The 20,576-nt window shown below is 47.6% G+C and overlaps 3 protein-coding genes across 5 annotated transcripts in view; all 3 read left to right on the top strand.

Moving 5' to 3' along the window:
- Positions 1-20,576, top strand: part of PKIG (cAMP-dependent protein kinase inhibitor gamma) — a 409,002-nt gene that overhangs the window by 161,379 nt on the left and 227,047 nt on the right. The gene's annotated exons all lie outside the window — the stretch shown is intronic.
- On the top strand, positions 1,790-11,824 carry R3HDML (R3H domain containing like). Its single transcript, XM_049650749.1, has 5 exons — positions 1,790-2,047; positions 5,005-5,123; positions 5,247-5,379; positions 6,949-7,064; positions 11,692-11,824. Exons 1-5 carry the CDS (start codon positions 1,790-1,792, stop codon positions 11,822-11,824), a joined length of 759 nt encoding a protein of 252 aa, XP_049506706.1.
- HNF4A (hepatocyte nuclear factor 4 alpha) overlaps positions 19,487-20,576 on the top strand; it is a 58,303-nt gene continuing 57,213 nt past the window's right edge. For 2 of the 3 annotated variants that reach the window (XM_049650733.1, XM_049650732.1), the window contains exon 1: positions 19,488-19,902. Coding sequence is in view for 1 of the 3 variants with exons in the window: in XM_049650729.1 (XP_049506686.1) it covers positions 19,854-19,902 (49 nt within the window). In the remaining 2 variants the exon portion in view is untranslated. Of the gene's footprint in view, positions 19,903-20,576 lie in introns of all 3 variants that reach the window. The other variant, XM_049650729.1, reaches the window with a different exon arrangement.

The following is a 20,576-nucleotide window of genomic DNA, read 5'->3' as shown; positions in this document are numbered from 1 at the left end:
TTAATTTGTTTTATCTTCACAACAGTGCTAGAAGGTAGGTACCGTTATTACTCCCATTTTACAGACGAGGCACAGAATGACTGAGTAACTTGCTCAAGGACACCCAGTTAGTGAGCGAAATAACAGGGATTTGAACCCAGATCCATCGCTTAATTCATTAGGCTGCATGGTGCTCCGTTCGAGTGGCATGCTAGTGAACATCCTCCTGGGCTCTTTCTCTGGGCTTCGATGTTGGTTTGGTTTAAAAAAAAATAGCATCCTTAGAAACAAACAAAGAAACCCAGAAAATGGCATCCTTTTTACATACTAACAGGGCTCTGGGGTCAGACTTGGATTTGAATCTTGTCTCTATTGCAGATGGCTGGCTTGGCTTTGGGCTCGTCCCTTCATCTCTTGGGCTCAGTTTCTTCACCTGTTAAATGGGGAGCTATAGTATCTGCTTCTGAGGGTTGGCTGAACTTGTGTGTGTAAAGCACTCAGCCCAGGCCTGGCATATAGTAGGTGCTCATTAGATGGGACCAAGTTAATTGCCTACTCTGAGGCTGGACGGCTTTGTAGGGAAAACAAAGAATACTCTCCCAAAGCAAGGTGGCCTTAATGTTGGGGTCTGGAAGGCAGAGAAAAGCCTCTGTATCTGGGGTTTCTAAGGTAGGGGTGCTATTTCCTCCTGGAGTCCCTGCCATTGTCACATCCCTACCCCAACCAGCAGCTCAGCCCAGCCCTGCACACCCCAGGTGGAAGCAGGAAGAGCAGAGGCGCCAGAGGGCGGGAGAGGAAAGCCCACAAACGGGCAGGCGGAGCCTCGGTCCAAGCCTGGCCTGGCTGGAAGGGGAGGGGGCTGTGGGGCCCGGACGTCAGATGCCATCAGCTCCCAGGGGACCGTTAAAGTCGCGGCGCTGCCAGGCGGGCCAGGGTGTCTGCAGAGGTCCCTGCCTCCTCTACGCCCGCTGCAACCCGCCTGGGCTGCCCAGCCTGGGTACGCGCCCCTAGGAAGCCTGCTGCGTGGTCGTCCGCACGCACGCCTCTCTCTGGCTGTCTTCTCTTTAACTGTTTTCTCCTTCGTCTTCTCTGTTCTTCTTTCCCCTGTCAGAATTTTTCCCTCTGCTTCTGTCTCTCCCATGCTCTTTCTCTTTTTCCCCCGTCACTGTCTCCCATTCTCTCCTTATCTTTCCACCTTCCAATTTCCTTCATCCCTGTTCTCTGTATCTTTTTTTCAGACGACTCTTGGGTCTCTTCTCGTTTTTCTTCCTCTCTGCTTCTCTTTTTCTCTGCCTCATCCTCCTCCATCTCCTCTGCCACCCGATTCTTCCTGTGTCTCACTCTCAACCCCCAAAACACAGCAATTCAGGGATGACAGGGCCTGGCAGTATGCTCCGGGGAAGGTTGGCCCTGCCCTCTGAGGGCATCGATGGAGCCCACTTGGAGCAGGATTGGTGAAGAGGGTGTCCGGGGTGGAGAGGACAGGTGTCTGTCTCCTGGGCTCGTGGGATGGGACCCTGGCTTTGATGCTAGCTCCATCTGTATCACACGGCCTGATCAGGATTAGCTGCTGTCCGGGCATTTCCCTCCATCGCCCGATCCACTGAGTCCACTGGGGTGGGGAGGACAGGGTGTGGGGGCATCAGGACTAGAGCTGAGTCAGGAGATCTTTGCCAAGTTCCCAGGGGTTAGTTAGCACCCTCAGGGTGGCAGTGCTGGAGAACGCTCAGGGTTTGGTGCCCTCATGCCCACCCCCTCCAGGCAGCCGGCGCTGACTGCACGAGGTGACGCGTGACCCTTCCAGCCAGCTATGCCCCTGCTGCCCAGCACCGTGGGCCTGGCAGGCCTGCTCTTCTGGGCAGGCCAGGCAGTGAACGCCTTGATGCCCAATGCCACCCTGGCACTGGCCCGGACCGAGGGCACAGCCGTGTGGCCCCTGAGTGGCCTGGGGGTGCCCCGCTACCGGCGGAAGCGCCACATCTCTGCCCGGGACATGAGTGCCTTACTGGATTATCACAACCACATCCGGGCCAGTGTGCACCCACCTGCGGCCAACATGGAATATATGGTGAGTTCCCGTGCCTTCCCCTGTGCCCTTTCCAGCAAATGTCAGTCAACTCAGTGTGTTCTGGAAGGGCTGGACCACTTGCCAGCCTGGCCCCACTAGCCAGTATCTCGGTGTCTGGGTCCTGTGCAAAGGGCAGGAATTCCTCTCCCCATTTTATAGATGAGGACACTAAGGCCATGCGCACAGGTTGTCTTGGGAAGTGGGGTCAGCAGACTGCTGTTTATGGGGCATCCACTGTGTGCCTGCACCTCACCTACACATAACCCTGAGGGTTCTCCTCTGCCTTCAACGTGGAGATTGCAGTCTCCTTTATCCAAATAAAGAAACCGAGAGTCAGAGATTTGCCAAAGGTCATCTGGTTGGGATTCTAACCCAGGTCAGCCTGCTGCGAAAGGTTGTGGTCTTAACCAACACAATACCTTGCCCAAGGATTTTGGCTCCCTGCTGGGGTCTGCAGGGGGTGGGTGGCTGGAGCGGTCCATGCTATTGTCTCTTTGCGGCAGGGGTCTGATGGACACTCACAGACTGTACTCAGCAGGCCTGTGGGGGGAGAGTTTGGAGCAGCGGGGACTGGTACCTGGGGTCTCAAGCTGAAGAAAACTGGCAGCTGAGCAGCTGCAGAAGCTGAGAGATGTTCCCTTAAGGAGGCAGGACCAGCGGCTGTCACCCCAGCCCCGCAGAAGCCAGACTCTCAGAGTGGAGGAGGGGACCTTTCTCTTTATCACAGTCCCTCCCCCAGGACCTTTGTCTCAAACCAGCCTGGAGAGATAGGCTTCTAGCCCACCCACAGATTTCTTTACAGAAAGAGATGGCCAGTCTCCCCGCTCCAAGACAAACATGTGCTTCTCAACAGCCTGAAAATCCCTATGCTTTTGCAATGTGTCCATTCACTTAGGTAGTAACCGCTGCTCAGAGGTAGGCAGTACGCTAAGCCTCATGGAGATGCTGAGAACAGGATGGAAAAGGTGTCTTCCCTCATGGGGATGATAGAAAACAAACATCCACAACATAACAAATGGGTAATACAATGTCAAGTAGGCATAAGGTGTTGGGGAAGGGCGGGGATAGGAACCAGAACGGCAAGCAGCTAGAGGTGGGGGAGTCATTTATTTGTTCATTGACTGACTCATTCATTTATTAGCACAGGGGCTGGCACACGGAAGGTCCTCCATTTTTCAAACAATGACACATTTATTGTGCACCAGCGTGTGTGTAAGGCACTCATCCCAACGAGTGTTTAATTGTTGCATGCGTGGTGGAACAGAGAGAGTGAAACAGCTCACCATGGACCCCAGCAGGGTCAGTGGATGTGGGTTTGATGTTAGCATGCTCTTTCCCTCATTTTACCCCTTTGGTGCACGAAGGAAACATTCCTCTGCATTCCCTAAGAGTGTCAGTTGGACAACCCTGGAAACATGTTTGGACCCCTCTCTTGCTATCCCTGTGACTTCTTCACTAGCTGCCTTCTGCCCGCAGGACAGGCATCTGACTAAGTATCCTTTGCCCAAGGAATCCTTTCTCTCCCACAGCCTCCCCAAAAGTTCCTGTCGCCTGTTTCACATGCTCACACCCACCGGGATCGTAATGATTGTTTAATGTCTCATTTCCTTGCTAGACTGTCAGTTCTGGGTGCCTAGAAATATTGTTCAGTATTTGCTGAGTGAACAAATATGATGAATGAATGAATAGTATCTCAGAATCCTAGGAAGTCAGAGTGGAAGGAAACTGGTATTTTTTTTTTAAAGTGGTCCTTTTTCAAGTTATAAAACTTGCAGCAGTCACACATTGGAAAATTATGAAGCTGTTGGGAGGGAGGAGGGCGTTATTCTTTATGTGTTGATGTGGAATAGCCACTAAGATAACCTGTTTGGTTGAGCAAAAGCAGCCAGGAACCTGATAGAAGGTCTGGTTAGCTGCCATTTGTCAATAAAATGTATAACTTTTATAATAGATACACTTATATACATTATATACACTTATATATTTATATACACTTATATAATTATATATATACTTATATAATTATATGTATTATATATAATCATATATTTTACATATACTTATATAATTATATGTATGCATGTATATTCATGTATATATACTTGTACAGGAATAGAGTGTTTCTGGAAGAGGATGCCTCTATGGGGCAGGACAGGTGGGGGAGGAAGTCGAGGATTAAGATGAGAAACTTTCAGGGCGCCTGGGTGGCTCAGTCAGGTAAGCGTCCGACTTTGGCTCAGGTCACGATCTCGCGGTCTGTGAGTTCGAGCCCCGCGTCGGGCTCTGGGCTGATGGCTCAGAGCCTGGAGCCTGCTTCCGATTCTGTGTCTCCCTCTCTCTCTGACCCTCCCCCGTTCATGCTCTGTCTCTCTCTGTCTCAAAAATAAATAAACGTTAAAAAAACTTTTTTTAAAAAAAATGAGAAACTTTCTACTTTTCCTCCTTTAGGCATCTCACATATTAAATTTGTGCGTGTTTTCACTATTCAGGAAAAAAAACCTTTTGAACTCAAAATGCTTAATGTTAAAATAAACACATTTTAAAAATACAATAAATAAAATAATAAACCAGTTCCCTCCCCATCACCCTGGGCTCAGTCACTTCCAGAGACTGCTAGGAACTCCCGCACAAACACCACAGAGCCCGCTCAGAGCCGAGAGCCCCCAGCCTGAAGTCCAGAGGCGGGAGTGGGTGTGGGTACCAGACGAGGAGTGGGAGGTCAGGGTGGATCTTGGCTCTGGTGTGGACTTGCTGTTGACCTTGATGTCATAGGCCTTCTCTGACTCTTAGTTTTCTGATTTGTCCAGTGGATTTGGTACAGGGTTTCAAGCAGATGGAGGAGAAACAGGACCAGGACAATGCCCATCTCAGGACACCGCTGGGATAGTGGTTCCCCCTCCTCCCCGCCCACACCGGTGCCCCGGCCCCAGGGAAATTCATGGCCTTTCTTTCCCCAGGTCTGGGACGAGCGGCTGGCCAGGTCTGCCGAGGCCTGGGCCACCCAGTGCATCTGGGCCCACGGGCCCTCACAGCTGATGAGACACGTGGGCCAGAACCTGTCCATCCATTCTGGCCGGTGAGTGACATTTTTCCCTTCGTCCTCTCGGTCACTCGATGAGGTCACGGAGCACGGTGGTGGCGGCAGGGTAGCTCCTCCATTCCCCAGCCAGTGTGCCTTCCATCTGCTCTGCCTCCCCAGGTACCGCTCGGTGGTGGACCTCGTCAAGTCTTGGTCTGAGGAGAAGCGGCATTACTCGTTTCCTGCCCCCAGGGACTGTCGCCCACATTGCCCCTGGCGCTGCAGCGGCCCTGTCTGCTCCCACTATACCCAGGTACCCCTTTGTTGGGAGGAAGGGCCGAGGGAGAACAAATCCTGGGAGCCTAGAAGAAAAAGAATGTGGTGGGACAGAAATTAGAAATAGACCAGAGGGGGTGCCTGGGTGGCTCAGGTGGTTAAGCGTCTGACTTCAGCTCAGGTCATGATCTCTGGATTCGTGAGTTCGAGCCCCCGTGTTGGGCTCTGTGCTGACAGCTTGGAGCCTGGAGCCTGGAGCCTGCTTCAGATTCTGCCTCCCTCTCTCTCTGCTCCTTGCCTGCTTGTATTCTCTCTCTCTCAAAAATAAATAAATAAACATGAAAAAATAAATAAATAGAACAGAGGCCCTATGGACTTCCTCTCACACAATAAGCATATTCCTGGAAGGTTGTGTGTATGTTGAACTCAGCTAATTGCATCTTGCATTGAGTGTCTTGCATGGGCCCGACCAGATTGTTTGACCCCCAAAATGGAGATGTGTGGTCTGACGAGTTCAAGAATGCTTTTGAATTCAATAGGTCCAAACACTTTCTAGTATATTCTAAGAACCCCACTATCTTAAAAAAAGTGGTAAAATAAAATGACAAAATTGTAGTATATTTTGAGTGTTAATATTGAATATGTTACCACTTGTTACACATAAAAATATAATGCCATGTAATGTAGGAAATGGGACTGAAAATTCCCATCACAGGACCGATATTTTCTTTTTCTTCTTTTTTCTTTTCTTTTCTTTTTGAGCGAGAGAGAGAGAAAGAGAAGGAGAGAGAGTATGCATGAGTGGGGGAGAAGGGCAGAGGGAGAGAGAGGAAGAATCTTAAGCAGGCTGTGGAGCCTGACTCGGGGCTTGATCCCACAACCCTGGGGTCATGCCCTGAGCTGGAATCATGAGTCAGACGTTCAACTGACTGAGCCACCCAGGTGCCCCAGGACCAATATTTTCTTTCAGTCTGTCTATCTCTCTGTGACTCATTTGGAATTAATGTCAAAACTCTACATTGGAGACCCTCTAGGAAATATGAGGCCTAGACAATGTCCTCCCTGATATCCCAGAGGACATTATTAGCTTCACTTTACCAAAGAAACTGAGGTGCGGAGTGGTGAAATGACTTGGTCAAAGCCACACACTAGTGATGCCGAGATTCTGATCCAAGGCTGTTTAACTCTAAAGTTTGTGTTTTAACTCTAACACAATAATGATTTTCAAGCGGTAGTCACTAGGGAACAAAGAAAGAAAGAAAATTAATAGAACAGTATAGAAAATATTAGCATATGTCACACATGAAAATATTAAATATGGGTTCACAAAACTTGTGTTCCAGCTGTGTGTGTGTGTGTGTGTGTGTGTATTTTGTGCACTAACAATTGGAAATTCACTCCTTACCGTTGGTGGTAGTAAAAAAACAAAAACCTTGAGTAACATTATAGCACAATGTGTCTCCAGGAACAGGAGGCAGATGGCTTCCCCAGAAAGACCTCATGTAATTCCCACACCCTGAACCACAGCCAGGAGCCTCCCCGTGCCAAGGGGCCTGTGCCCCCCTGAGTTCTTCTCAAAGCCTCCCCTGTCATTGTCCTTCCTCAGATGGTGTGGGCATCCTCCAATCGGCTGGGCTGTGCCCTCCACACCTGTGGCAGCATCAACGTCTGGGGCAACACCTGGCGTCAGGCAGTGTACCTGGTCTGCAACTACGCCATTAAGTAAGTGCAGCCCCCAGGCAGGGGGCCGTGGGGCACAGGGGTGGACCCTGAAGGTGGAATGGGCAGAATTCAAAGAAACCTCAAAACCATACAACTTGGTAGTTTTAGAGCCAATTGATAATTCTTTTTCTTTACCCAAATCGCAAAAGTGATCGGGAGACAGAGGACCAAGTCAGGTGGATAGGCAGCTGCGCTGATGAAGTCAATAGCAGAGAAAGTTGTTGAGATGTGCCAGGCAAGCAGGCTTGCAAATAGCTCACTCTCAAATTGAACCTGCACACTGACTGACTGGGGACACCTGACAACCGCAGTCCTCTTCCAGTAAGTGTATTGCTGGCCCCTCCAAGCTCGTCACAGGAACAGAGCAACGGAGAACACACGCTCCCTGCAGCCACGCAGATCCCAAGGGAAAGAGAGGAAGACTAGAACGAGCACACTCAGTTCCTTCCTCCAGACTCTCCAATCAGCTTGGTGGGAGGGAGGTCACGAGTGGCCTTCGTATGTAAGCCTCTTGAAAACATGGAGAAAGAGGAATGGAAGTTACATCCAACTTACACTATACAAATTTGCCAACATTACAGACTCTCATATGAAAACAAGAACAGGGTCACCTGGGTGGCTCAGTTGGTTAAGCATCTGACTTTGGCTCAGGTCCTGATCTCATGGCTTGTGAGTTTGAGCCCTGAGTCAGGCTCTGTGTTGACAGCCCGGAGCCCGAAGCCTGGTTCCGATTCTGTGTCTCCTTCCCTCTCTGCCCTCCCTGGCTCATGCTCTGTCTCTCTCTCTTTCAAAAAACTAAGTAAACATTAACTAACTAAATAAATAAATAAAAACAAGAACAAATTCTAAGTAAACATAATATTTAGAATTTCAAAATCACATGCTGATAATCACCTTTTACTCTCAAGTAGTCCTTAGCCATTTACAAAATATTTTTCACCTCGTTATCTCATTGAAGAGATGAAAGAGAAAGAAGGAAGAAAAAATGGGAGTGATACTGGGAAACTTTTTTCCTTTTTTAAAAGAGTAAGAAATTGAGGATCAGGGAGGTTAAGTAACTTACAAAAGTCACAAAGCCAGGAGGTAGCAGAGCTGTTTGAAACACAAGTCTTGATTTCAAGTTCTATGTTCTTTTTTGTTTTTCAGTTTATTTTTGAGAGAGAGAGAGTTAGAGAACAAGCTGCAGAGAGAGAGGGAGACAGAATCCCAAGCAGGCTCCATGCCGCCAGCACAGAGCCCAAAGCAGGGCTCAAACTCACACAACATGATATCACGACCTGAGCCGAGATCAAGTCGGAAGCCCAACAAACTGGGCTACCCAGGTGTTCCTCAAGTCCTATGTTCTGTCTCCTACATTATTCTGATATTCTGGAAGTCATTGGTAGCCTGAACACAAATTCTCAAGCCCTTTACCTGTTAATGGTGACATCTATTAACAAAGTATCAGCCCAGCTTTATCAGACACAAAAATACAAAGCAAATTTCGTTACAAATGGCTTAAGGGGCTGTTCCAATTTGCTGATACATCAAACTTTTGCAGCATTAACAGCATAATTGTTAAGATTTGTATTATCTGGAGTCAAGACTGTCAGGGTTCAAATTTGTGATTTAACTTCACTTCTCCATGCCTGTTTCTCCACTTGCAAAATGAGAATAAAATAGTACCTACTCGTTATTACTGAGAGAAATAAATGATTTGACCCTAAGTTCTAGAGCCTTTACCTAGAGTTCTTACCCGGAGGTAACACCTCCGGGCTCATGATAATGTCAGAATATATGTTGATGCTTACTGCTGCGACCACACCTGGGTTTAATGTCCAGCTCTACCATGTGCATATGAGGACTTTGGATAAGGCATTTCATCTCTACAGGCCTCACTCTCCTCTTTTAAAAGAGGGCTAATCCTGGGGGCAGTTGGGTAGCTCAGTTGATTGAGAGTCTGACTTCGGCTCAGGTCATGGTCTCACATCTCTGGAGTTTGAGCCCCGCATTGGGCTCTCCACTCTCGTCGCAGAGTCTGCTTTGAATCCTCTGTCTCCCTGTCTCTCTCTCTCTCTCTGCCCCTAAATAAAATAGGACTAATCCTACTTACCTCACAGAGCATCACAGCACATAGTTGCCCACAGTACATGCTTAGTAAATGGTGGCCACGATTATAACTAGGTTATAAACTCTTCGAAATAGACTTAATTCATTTCTATATCCTTTTACTACAATGATTTCAACCTCCTTTTTTAAAAGCAGAAAATTTTCCCCAGTGGTTAAATTAAATAAAAAAAAAAAAGAATGACTTTTGTTCCATCACCCCCAGGTGTCCCCCCCCCCCCCCCCCCCCACACTGCCCCCAAACTTCCAGAAGCACCTTTTGAAAACTATGGACTCACAGCATCTGGCACAAGTCTTGGTGCCCTATAGCTGCTCCTGAAGTGTTTGTTGAATGAATAAGTGAGTGAACTCCATATAAAACCAGAAATGCATACTTCTCTAAGCACTTTGGCTGACTTTATTTACAGTCGTTCAACAATCACTTTTGGAGATAAAAGTTATCCTTTCTGCCCACAATGAGTATTCATATGAAGTGCGAGAAAATAAGGCAAAGTTAACTAACAGTGGCGAGATGATGAGGCAGTCATGAGCAAGAGCTAGGGAATGATTTTAGGCCTTGAGAAGAGGAGGGAGAAAAAGAAAAATCTGTGGGCTGGGATGGGGAAGAGCGGGTATGTAAGTTAGATCTGTTGGAGCAGTCTGGAACACCTGCCCAAAAGCTGCACATGTGCTTCTGTGAGCTGGGGGGGTCAGCCAACTATGGCTCATGGCCAAAATCTTGCGTGCTGCTAGTTTTTGTAAATAAAGTTTTATTGAAACACGGCCACACCATTTATTTACATATTATCCAGGGCTGGTTTCAACGCAGTAGAGATATACGGCCCACAAACCCTAACATATTTACTATCTGGCCCTTTACATGAAAAAAATTGCCAACCCTGGGGCACCTGGATGGGTCAGTTGGTTAAGTGTTTGACTCTTGATTTCAGCTCAGGTCATGATCTCACAGTCATGAGATCAAGCCCCGCATGGAGCTCTGCACTGACAATGCAGAGCGTGCTTGGGATTCTCTCTCTCTCTCTACTGCTTCCCGGCTCATGCATGCCCTCATGCGTGCATTCTCTCTCTTTCTCAAAATAAATAAATAAACACTAAAAAAAAAATTGTCAACCCCTGCACAGGCAATGGGAAGCCACTAAAAGTTTTTGAGCAAGAGAAAGTGGTGAAAGTGGTTTGTTTGTTTTTAACAGCTTTATTGAGATACAATTCACATACCATACAACTCACCCATTTGAAGTGTACAATTCAATGGGTTTTGGTATATTGTTACATTATTAATTTTTTTTTAATTTTTTTTTTCAATGTTTTTTATTTATTTTTGGGACAGAGAGAGACAGAGCATGAACGGGGGAGGGGCAGAGAGAGAGGGAGACACAGAATCGGAAACAGGCTCCAGGCTCCGAGCCATCAGCCCAGAGCCTGACGCGGGGCTCGAACTCACAGACCGCGAGATCGTGACCTGGCTGAAGTCGGACGCTTAACCGACTGCGCCACCCAGGCGCCCCACATTATTAATTTTTTAAAAATATGTGTAACATAAGTTTTGCCATTTACCATTTATCATTTTTAAGCATACAGCTCAGTGGCATTAGTTACATTCACAATGCTGTGCAACCATAACCATTATCTGCTTCCCAAACTTTTTCATCATCCCAAAGAGAAATTCTGTAAACACTGAACAATCAACTCCCTATCCCACTTCCTCCAAAAGGCCATCATGGTCTCTTGAAAGGACTAACTCAGGAGCAGGTAGGATGGATTTGGGATCCGGCTGTTGAAGAAACGGACAGCAGTGACCATGATGAGGCTTCAAGGGCATGTGCCCCCATGATTGAATTATACTCATCATCTGATTATTCTAGCTTCTATTTGCACAGCACTTTTGAAGGTCATAAAGTGTTCACACATTTTTGCAGATACCATTTTATTTATTTATTCATTCATTCATTCATTCATTCATTTTGAGAGAGAAGGAGGGGCGGGGAGGGGCAGAGAGAGAGGGAGAGAGAAATCTCATGCAGGCACTGTCAGTGCAGAGCCTGACGCAGGGCTTGATCTCACCATGGCGAGATCCTGACCTGACCCGAAATCAAGAGTCGGACACTCAGCCGACTGAGCCACCCGGGTGCCCCTCATTTCTTTATTTTATTCAGAAGAAACGACGTGGTTTATTCTGTTACCAGCTGGGCAGAATCCCAGACCAGAACTCAGAGTTGCCTGAGTCAGCGATGGGAGGTGGGGTGGAGGAAGTAAGAAACCCAGCACTTACTGAAGAGTCGCTTATTTGCCAGGCATGGTGCTGGGTGCGTGCACACAGGGCTCCCTTATTTGATCTTCGCTGCATCCCAGTGAGAGAGAGAAGTCTTCTCTTGGTTTTATAGATGAAGAGACCAAGGCTTACAGATGTGACTTGCCCAAGGTCGCATAACCAGTCAGTGGCGGTGCTGGGATTTGGAAACCTGTGTGAACGTTGCTCACATAACTCTCTGTCCCCATCTCCTTGGGACCTTTTCTCTTCCAGGGGCAACTGGATCGGCGAGGCACCATACAAGATGGGGCGGCCGTGTTCTGCCTGTCCCCCAAGTTACCAAGGCACCTGCAGCAGCAACATGTGTTTCTCTGGACTCAAATCCAATAAGCTTCTGTGGTTCTAAATTTCCCCAGGGTCCTGGCGGCGCCTCTGGCCTCCTCCAGAGGATCTCTTCCCAAAGACCAGGTCAAAGAATAATTGTTTTTTTAAAGGACATAATTGGGTTCACTCCTCTGATCTGAATTTTCCCTCCTGACTCCTTCCATTCCCAAAATGTCCAGCATGTGCCTGAAGAAAACAACCTTTTCTTTCTTCCTTCCTTTCTTCCTTTCTTTCTTTTTCTTTCTTTCTTTCTTTCTCTCTCTTTTTCTTTTCTTTTCTTTTCTTCCTTCCTTCCTTCCTTTCTTTCTCTCTTTTTCTTTTCTCTTCTTTCTTTCTTTCTCTCTTTTTCTTTTCTCTTTCTTTCTTTCTTTCTTTCTCTTTCTTTCTTACAGCTTTCTTCTCTCCAACTTCTGGGAAAGAGGCCCATATCTTTCATTGACTCAGTGCTCAGAGAGCCAGGGCTAGATGGGGCTGCCTGGCCAACTCTCAGGTCCCAAACCCACAGGTCTTTGTCCATCCAGTGAAGAGTATTTCTGAAACGATCTTTAGCCTGAAACCCACTTTCATTCACTCAATAACAGCCAAACTTTGAGGACTTGTGGTTCACTCCCATTGCGTGTTACTGGAGCCACCTGTCAAGCTCCCCTTTTACAGATGGATACACTGAGGCTCAGAGGAGGGGGTGACCTACTGATGGCTTCACACTTTGTCTGCAAGGGCACCCAGCTGGGGGCTCAGGTCCTGACATGCCCTACAGGCTGTCTGACTCCTCTCTGAGTGCCCAGATGGAGTGCAAAACCAAAGCTCAGCCCATGCCGCCTGAGAGAATTGTCTTCTTCTGAGCCTGTCTTTTTCTCTACCACTCCACATGTTGGTCTGTCTATCTCTCTCTCTCTCCCCCACATCCCATAGAGCCTCATTCTCATTCCCATAAACCATTTCCCCTCTCCCCGCCCCACTCCACCCAGATATCATAACACACAAAAGTCCTTTTGTTTCCAGAGATAGTAAAATCTCCCCCACAGACCTTGCCCTCCAGCTGGGGACCACTCCCTGCCTGACCAGAGAACACGCCATTCAAAGACCTAGATGGAAAACAGCCCCTTTCCCTAGACTCCTTACATCGTGCTGAATGGAGTGAGTTTTCTTCCCACTGGTCATTCCCACCTAGGCCACGACCTGTGCATGCCAACACCTCTCCACCCTCTGTCCCGGGCCCCCAGTAAAGTCCTTTGAGATCTGATGTGGTGGCTCTTTCTGGTTCCTCCTTCTCTTAGGTCTCAGAAGGGGTCAAAAAAGGAAGGAAGGGAATTGAGGAGGGGGAGATGGAGTGAGGGCAAAACCAGCTCCAGAGGAAGACCAGGAGAGGGGGCTAACGGCCCCTCAGCCCCTGTTTTGTGCCAGGCATGACGAATAGATCAACGTGCAAGTGCATGTGTATGTATTACTGTTCCATTTTACTGGTGGGAAAAGTGAGGCTTAGGAAGAGTGCCCATTTCCAAATGCGGGAAACAGGTGAAGGGAAACAAGTACACTGTTGTGAGTTTATTATTCGCAGATTATATCCTTCCTACTTTTTTTTTTTTTTTTTTTGGATGGAGTATTTTCATTTGTAAAACAGTGGTGATGATAAATGTTAGTTTTTTAAAAAAAATATTGGGGCGCCTGGGTGGCTCAGTCAGTTAAGCACCCGACTCTCGGTTTCAGCTCACGTCATGATCTCACAGTTCATGAGTTCAAGTCCCGCATCAGGCTTTGTGCTGACAGTGTGAAGCCTGCTTGGGATTCTCTCTCTCTCTCTCTCTCTCTGCCTCTCCCCCATTCGTGCTGTGTCTGTCTCTCTCAAAGAAATAAATAAACCTAAAAAAATTATTAACGTCCTTATGTTGGGGGGAAAAGGCTTGCCACCCTATGCCAATTTCCCAAAATGTTCTGGAAATTTAAGTGGCATGAGATCCCCTGAATTAAAAGGTATGCACAAGGTTATATAGCTAGTAGGGAGCAGACGTAGGATTTGAATTCAGCTTCATCTGCTCTCAAAGCCTGTGTTGTTTTGACATTGCCTTCCTGTGTCCCAAGTACCAGAAGAATGGCAAGGACAGTCACTGGCATCTATGAACTGTTTAGTACACTCTCAATCTCATTGAATTATCACAGCTATCTTAAGTGATAAGCACTGTTCCCATCTGCCCTTTACAGACATAAAAACTGAGGCTAAAGAAGCTCGATTTGAATATGTTCTATGTGACTCAAAACCCCAATGTCTTAACCCATTTGCTCTCTGCTTCTCAGCTAAGAAGGGAGAAACTCAGAGACTGGACAAAGGTAGGGACGATTAAGCAAAAAGTGACATTGTAGGGGCGGGAATTCCAGGTGACCTCCCGGGCTTCCCTCTCATGAAACTGCCCTTGAGCAGAGCCCTCGCTGACCAAGAAATGAGCAGGTTGGGCTTGCTGATGCTAGCCAAGCCCTGGACCCTGCAGACCCAGGGTGAGGGCTCAGGCTGAGAGGAGTTGCCATAGCATCCTGGTTTGTTACTTTGCTGTTCCCACTGAAGGGCAACAGTGCTTCCCACTTTCTCCTGCAAGAAATCTGCAAGAACATTGAAGCCTCTGTAGTATTTTACTTTTTGAAGATTTTCATACCCCGACCTCATTTGGTTGCTCATTCACCAGCTGAGAGTGTTAAGAGCATAGACTCTGGAGCCGGATTGCCGAGGCTCAAATTTAACTTCAGAGCTAAGTGTGCTTGGGTAGATTACTGTGAGCTCTCAGTGCCCGTCTCATCTGTAAATGGGGACACTAATAGTATCTGCCTCATGAGGTCGTTTAAAACATTAAATGAATGAATACATGGACAGCACTTAGAACAGTGTTTGGTATATAGTAAGTACTATAAAAGTGTCAGCTCTGAGCACAGTGGTCCCTAATATATGTGGCTCACAAGCCATATCCGGCCCACTGCCTGTTTTTAATAAATAAAGTTTTATTAGAACACAACCAAGCTCATTTGTTTTTATATTGTCTATGGCTGATTTCATGGTCCCACAGCAGACAGGAGTAGTTGCAAGAGACTGCATATCTAAAATTCAAAATATTTGCTCTCTGGCCCTTTATTGAAAATGTTTATTGACCCCTGAGATCTATAATGTTCCCAGGCTCCTAGAGCTTGTAATTCCAGTGTGACAGGGAGGCATTAAACAGAAGATGAATGCAAATACTTTATTGTAATGGAAGTAAGTGCCATCTGGGAGAAGAACAGGGAATTACAGGCTCCCATTAGGACAAGGGGGCAGGAAGCTAGGGGAGAGAGCACAGGGCTTTGTCAGGTTCTAAAAGACGCCCGCTGGGTGAGAGGGACAGGGAGTAAGCTGATCCTGGGAAGAGAGGCAGGGGCCAAGTCAGGCACAATCTTGGAGCTTCACTCAAGGACAAGGGGGAGGCACCACAAGATTCTAACAGTGGGAGGACATGTCAGATTTGCATTTGAAAAGATAATTCTGGCTGCATTCAAGGGGAATAGACTTGGCAGGGTCAGAATGGATCCTGGGATCCGGGTGAAAGGCTATTTCAGTCATCCAGGTGAGAAATGAGGATGACTCCTACCAAGATGATGGCACTGGAGACAGGGAGAAGTGGATGCCTTTGTGAGATGTTTAAGTGGAATGCAGGGGGATTTTGTAGTGGTTGGGTGCGGGTGTGAAGAAAGTGGAGTAGAGAAGGGTGCCATTTTATCAAGATGGGGAATTTAGGGGAAGGAGTTTCGATGGAAGTGAAGACCAGGAGTGCAATGATAGGGGCATATCATATTTGAGATTGTGAAACATACCAGTGGAGATATCTAGGAGGTAGATGAAGCCAGTTGGATATATGAATCTGGCCTCCAGAGGAGAAATTTAGGTTGAAGATACATAATTGGGAGTCATGAGTATACAGTTGGCCTTGAGGCCATGGTAATGGATATGATTATGGGAGGAGAGATAACAGAATGAAAAACAAGAAGTAAATCTAGAATTAAGCTCCAAGTAACTTTAGTATTTAAAGACAGGTGGAGAAGCATGAAATGTCAAGAGACAGTCAAGAAGGAAGGAATCCAGAAAACTATAGTAGTGTGGATGCTAACGGAAGAGGAGTCAACTGTCAAATGCAGTAAAATGTCCTTTGAATGCTTCAGTAAGAAATCACCTCTTCCACCAAGGAAGACTGTGTGTGTGTGTGTGTGTGTGTGTGTGTGTGTAGGGGGCAGTTGGAACAGAAACCAGACTGAAGTGGGCTGTGCCACAGGAGACGGGAAAAAAAGAGAGCCCTGGTATAGGCAACTATTTTGAAAGTTCAGCAGTGAAGGGAGGAGAGAGGTGATATAGTGGCAGAGATGGGAAGGAAGTTATTAAGGGAGGATTATTTATTTATTTATTTATTAAAAAAAATTTTTTTAACATTTTATTTTTTGAGAGACAGAGAGAGACAGAGCACGAGCAGGGGAGGGGCAGAAAGAGAGGGAGATACAGAATCCAAAGCAGGCTTCCAGGCTCTGAGCTGTCAGCACAGACCCCACGTGGGGCCTGAACTCACAAATCGTGACATCATGACCCGAGCCAAAGTCAGATGCTTAACCGACTGAGTCACCCAGGTGCCCTGGAAGGCTTTTTTTTTTTTTTTTTTTTAATAAAAGAGATATTATAGCATATTTCAGTATTGATAGGATTCTGCTTCTAGAAATTTCCTATAGATATACTCCCCACATGCGGCTCAAGACCTGTGCAGGAAGACATTCACTGTTTGTAGTGACAAAAGCCTGGAAACATCCTAAATGTCCAGCAAGAGGACACTAGTCAAATCAATTATATTCACACAACTGGATCAATACTCAAGTGAATGAGGTAGGTATGCCAGGACGGACATAGCCCTTAGATACCAAGCGGAGAAAGGAGCAAGTGGCATTAGAGTGTGTTTAACACGTTCCCGTGCATTTTATGCATTTACATTTGTGTCTATGCATTAGTCAGCTTGGGCTACCATAACAAAATACCATAGGTCAGGTGGCTTAAACAACAGAAAACGATTTTCTCATGGTTCTGGAGACAGGAAGTCCGAGATCCAGGAGCCAGAATAGTTGGGTTCTGGGGAAAACTGTCTTTCTGGTTTGCAGATAGCCACCTTCTCACTGTGTCCTCCCCCAGTCTTGGAAGGACACTTATCCTATCAAAGCAAGACCCCACCCTCATGACCTCATTTAACCTTACTTACTTCCTAAAGGTCTTATCTTCAAATACAATCACATTGGGAGGTTAGGGCTTCAACATAGGAATTGGGGAGGATACAATTCAGTCCACAGCAGTGTGTACGTGTGTGTATATGTTTAATTTCCAGAAATATAAACAAGAATGTGTATTATAGGAGATGGGCTTATTGTTCATCATATGCTGTTCGCACAATTTTCTTTTTCTTTTATATTTCTTTTAACGTTGATTTATTTTTAAGAGACAGACAGAGTGTGAGCAGGGGAGGGGCAGAGAGAGAGGGAAACAGAACTGGAAGCAGGCTCCAGGCTCAGAGCTGTCAGCGCAGAGCCCAGTGTGGGGCTTGAACCCACGAACCGCGAGATCATGACCTGAGTGGAAGTTGGACGCTCAACCGACTGAGCCACCCAGGCACCCCTGCACAATTTTCATTTTTAATACGCGAACGTATTACTTTTTTCATTAAAAAAAAAAACTAGTTTAAAACAAGTGAAAGCAAAAGGAAAGATCATCTCACATGGTTAAAGTTAAAAAGACTGACAACAATAAACAGCGATAAGCGTATATAGCAAACAGGAGCTCTCTTACCCCACTGGCAGGAATACAAAATGGTATTCATACAAAAGTCTGACCACTTTGGTGAGTTTGAGAGTTTGAGAGTTTCTTATAAATTAAACATACACCTACCTGATCAACCAGCAATTCCTTTCCTGGAAATTTAACCAAGGGAATGAAAACATATGCCTTCATGAAGGCTTGTTCATGACTATATGTAGCTGTGTAATTCACAATAGCCCCAGACTGGCAACAACTTCAATGCCTGTGACTGGGTGAACCAGTTACAGAGTATCTATTCAGTGGACTAGGAAGTAGTACCAGGGGACCTGAATGTGGGTGAATCTCACCAACATTCTGAGCAAAGGAAGCCAGACACAAAAGAGTAAATGCTGCCTGATTCTATTTCTATGATATTCTAGAAAAGACAAATCTAATGTAGAGTGACAGAAAGCAGGTCAGTGTTGCGTGGAGAGGGAGGTGCTGGAGGATTAACAGCAGGGGAACAAAGAGAAGTTTTGGGGGGTCGTGGAAATGTTCTGTATGGGTTCATACACTTACCGAAGCTCATGAAACTGTGTACCTAAAAAGAGTGCATTTGATTATATGTAAATTATACTTTCAACAGAAAGTTGATTTTAAAAGTCTAAAGAGGGAGAGGTCAAATATGTAGGAGAAGCCCCACGGGCTCACGGGGGGTTCCTGAGCAGGGGGAAGAGGCAGGTGCAGACCAGGTGGATCTGGGTGAAGGAGGTGCAGGTGAATTTGGGTGAGGCGTTTGGGCATGTCCAGGTTTAAGGCTTCTTCTCTGTGCAGAGGTAGTCTCCTCCTGCTGAGGATGAGAAAGGAAAAGTTGCGAGGAGTGAAAAGATTGGAAACAGAGGGGCGCCCGGGGGGCTCACTCGGTTAAGCATCTGACTCTCGATTTCAGCTCAGGTCATGATCTCGCGGTTTGTGAGTTCCAGCCCCATGTCGGGCTGGCTCTGCGCTGACCTGACAGAGCCCGCTTCGGATTCTCTGTCCCCCCTCACCGCACCCCCCCCCACTTGCTGTCTCTCAAAAATAAATAAACATTAAAAAAAAAAAAAGATTGGAAATAGAGGTAGAGACTAGACAAGCCAGAAGAAGGGAAACAGTATAGAAGCTCAGGGTGGCATGGAGGGGTCTGTCGAAGCTGGTGATTTCAGAATCCCAAATCAAGCCACTGGGCACAGTGCTGGGACAAAAGAAAAGGGACTGCTCCAAAAGAAGCCAGGGAGCAGGTGTGCATGCAAGAGAGCTGAGATGTAGGAGGGCTCTGCCGTCAGAGAACAGAATGCAGATTTCAGCAGTAGTTGCCTTTTGAGTAAGAAGACCAGTGGACCAGGAGAGGGGGTGGGCAGAGTCTGCCATTTGGTTTGTGTTTCTCCGTCCCTCATCACGCTCACCGGTTTGTAATCAGGTCTGTGTCATAATATCTTTCAATAATCTTTACTATCGTTTGATGAATGCCCATCTCCCCCAGTCGTCCACAAGTTCCATGGGTGCAGGGCTGATGCCTGCTTTGCTTGTTTCTGTATCCCTGGAGTCTAGCACAGGACCTGGTATACAGTGGGTGCTCAGTAAATATATATTCGATGAAGGGGAGACTGTGGTTTGTAATGCTAACTCAACTCCTCTGTCACCAGCTGTGAGATTACAGGCAGGCCACGTCTCTCTGTGGCTCAAGTTTCCTCACAGAGGCTTAATTTAAATGTGGCAATACCTGTGTGCTACTCCCAGCATCCAGTAGGTGCTCAATAATACAGTCCTCCACTCCCCTCCTTTTCTCTGCTACCCCTCCCTCCTGCCACAATGCCACACCCATTATGAGGAGTCATAAAACCCAACCCAGGTTGGACTCTCACCTCCTCATCGCCTCCTGGCCAGTCCCTTACCTCAAGTTGGGGTGAGGGGCTGATGTCCCCTACATCTGGCTCCAGGTGCCCCCCAACCCCAGAGAGCAGGACTGGGGCCCAAGTGGACCTCGGATCTGGCCAGGTTGCCATTGCCATGGTAACAGTGACAGTCCTCAGCAGCAGGTTCCCTAAGTGACTGGTTACTCTTTAACATATCCACCCACCTTGGGTGATTAGAAGAATCAATAAGATAACCAGGCGGTGGCAGCTGGCTGTACTCACTGCCTTCCTGGTGGACTGGCTCCCGGTGGCCCTGCTGCCGCTGTGTGTGGGGCCCGGCTCCTCCATGCCCCCGCGTCTCTGGCTGGGTGGGCTCGGCCATGGTCAGTGTGAACGCGCCCCTCGGGGCTCCAGTGGAGAGTCCCTATGGTGAGTGGGACCAAGGGTCGGGTGGGGGGAGGACTGGACAGGGCAGGACCGTGGTCAAGTTTGGGAGGCCATGGGACGCCCCATTATGTTTTTCCAAGGAACGCAACGACTCTCTAGGGTCTCCTCCAGAATGGCAGGAACCTCAGGGGATGCATGTGGCTTGCTTCGCTAACGTCCCAGAGGCATGGCAGATTTGGTCTGGGAAGGGCTGGAAGGGGCCGTAGGAGCCCCCCTGCAGGGGCTTGCTCCTTTCGCCTCGGCCAAGAGAGACTGCTTTCCTGGGCACGTGTCCCAAGGGTCTTTCCAAAATTCCACAGAGGGCGGGGCTGGAAATACCAACCCATTTGCCAGGGACGAGTGGAAGCCGACCGGAGCCTTGCTGGGCCTAGCACAGAGCTGGCTCACGGTCTAGGCGGATGGGACCCCGGGGGAGGGCGGGGCAGGCCGCTCTGATGAGCTCTGGATAATTCACCAAAGGGAAGCCAAGTCGAGCAACACAGCGTGGGGCGTGGGGCGTCGGAAAAGAATGGTCTCTTGCTAGATGTATGAAACTTAGGAGCAAGGCCAGGGAAGAACGTGTCACTGAAAGGTGAAAGCTTGGGCTCTGTGGCTGGGGTGACTCCATACTGGAGGTAACGCAGCAAACGTAGAGGATGGGTAAACACAGCGTGATG

This window comes from Panthera uncia (assembly GCF_023721935.1).
Source record: "Panthera uncia isolate 11264 chromosome A3 unlocalized genomic scaffold, Puncia_PCG_1.0 HiC_scaffold_11, whole genome shotgun sequence".
Classification (NCBI taxonomy): Eukaryota; Metazoa; Chordata; class Mammalia; order Carnivora; family Felidae; genus Panthera; species Panthera uncia.
The sequence above is the reverse complement of the archived record's forward strand: the minus strand, read 5'-3'. Positions and strand labels throughout refer to the sequence as shown.

Coding starts and splice junctions, on each gene's coding strand:
- R3HDML (XM_049650749.1), top strand. CDS start 1,790: ATGCCCCTGCTGCCCAGCACCGTGGGCCTGGCAGGCCTGCTCTTCTGG. Junction 5,124..5,246: donor CTGTCCATCCATTCTGGCCG/GTGAGTGACATT, acceptor CTGCCTCCCCAG/GTACCGCTCGGTGGTGGACC. Junction 7,065..11,691: donor GTCTGCAACTACGCCATTAA/GTAAGTGCAGCC, acceptor TTTCTCTTCCAG/GGGCAACTGGATCGGCGAGG.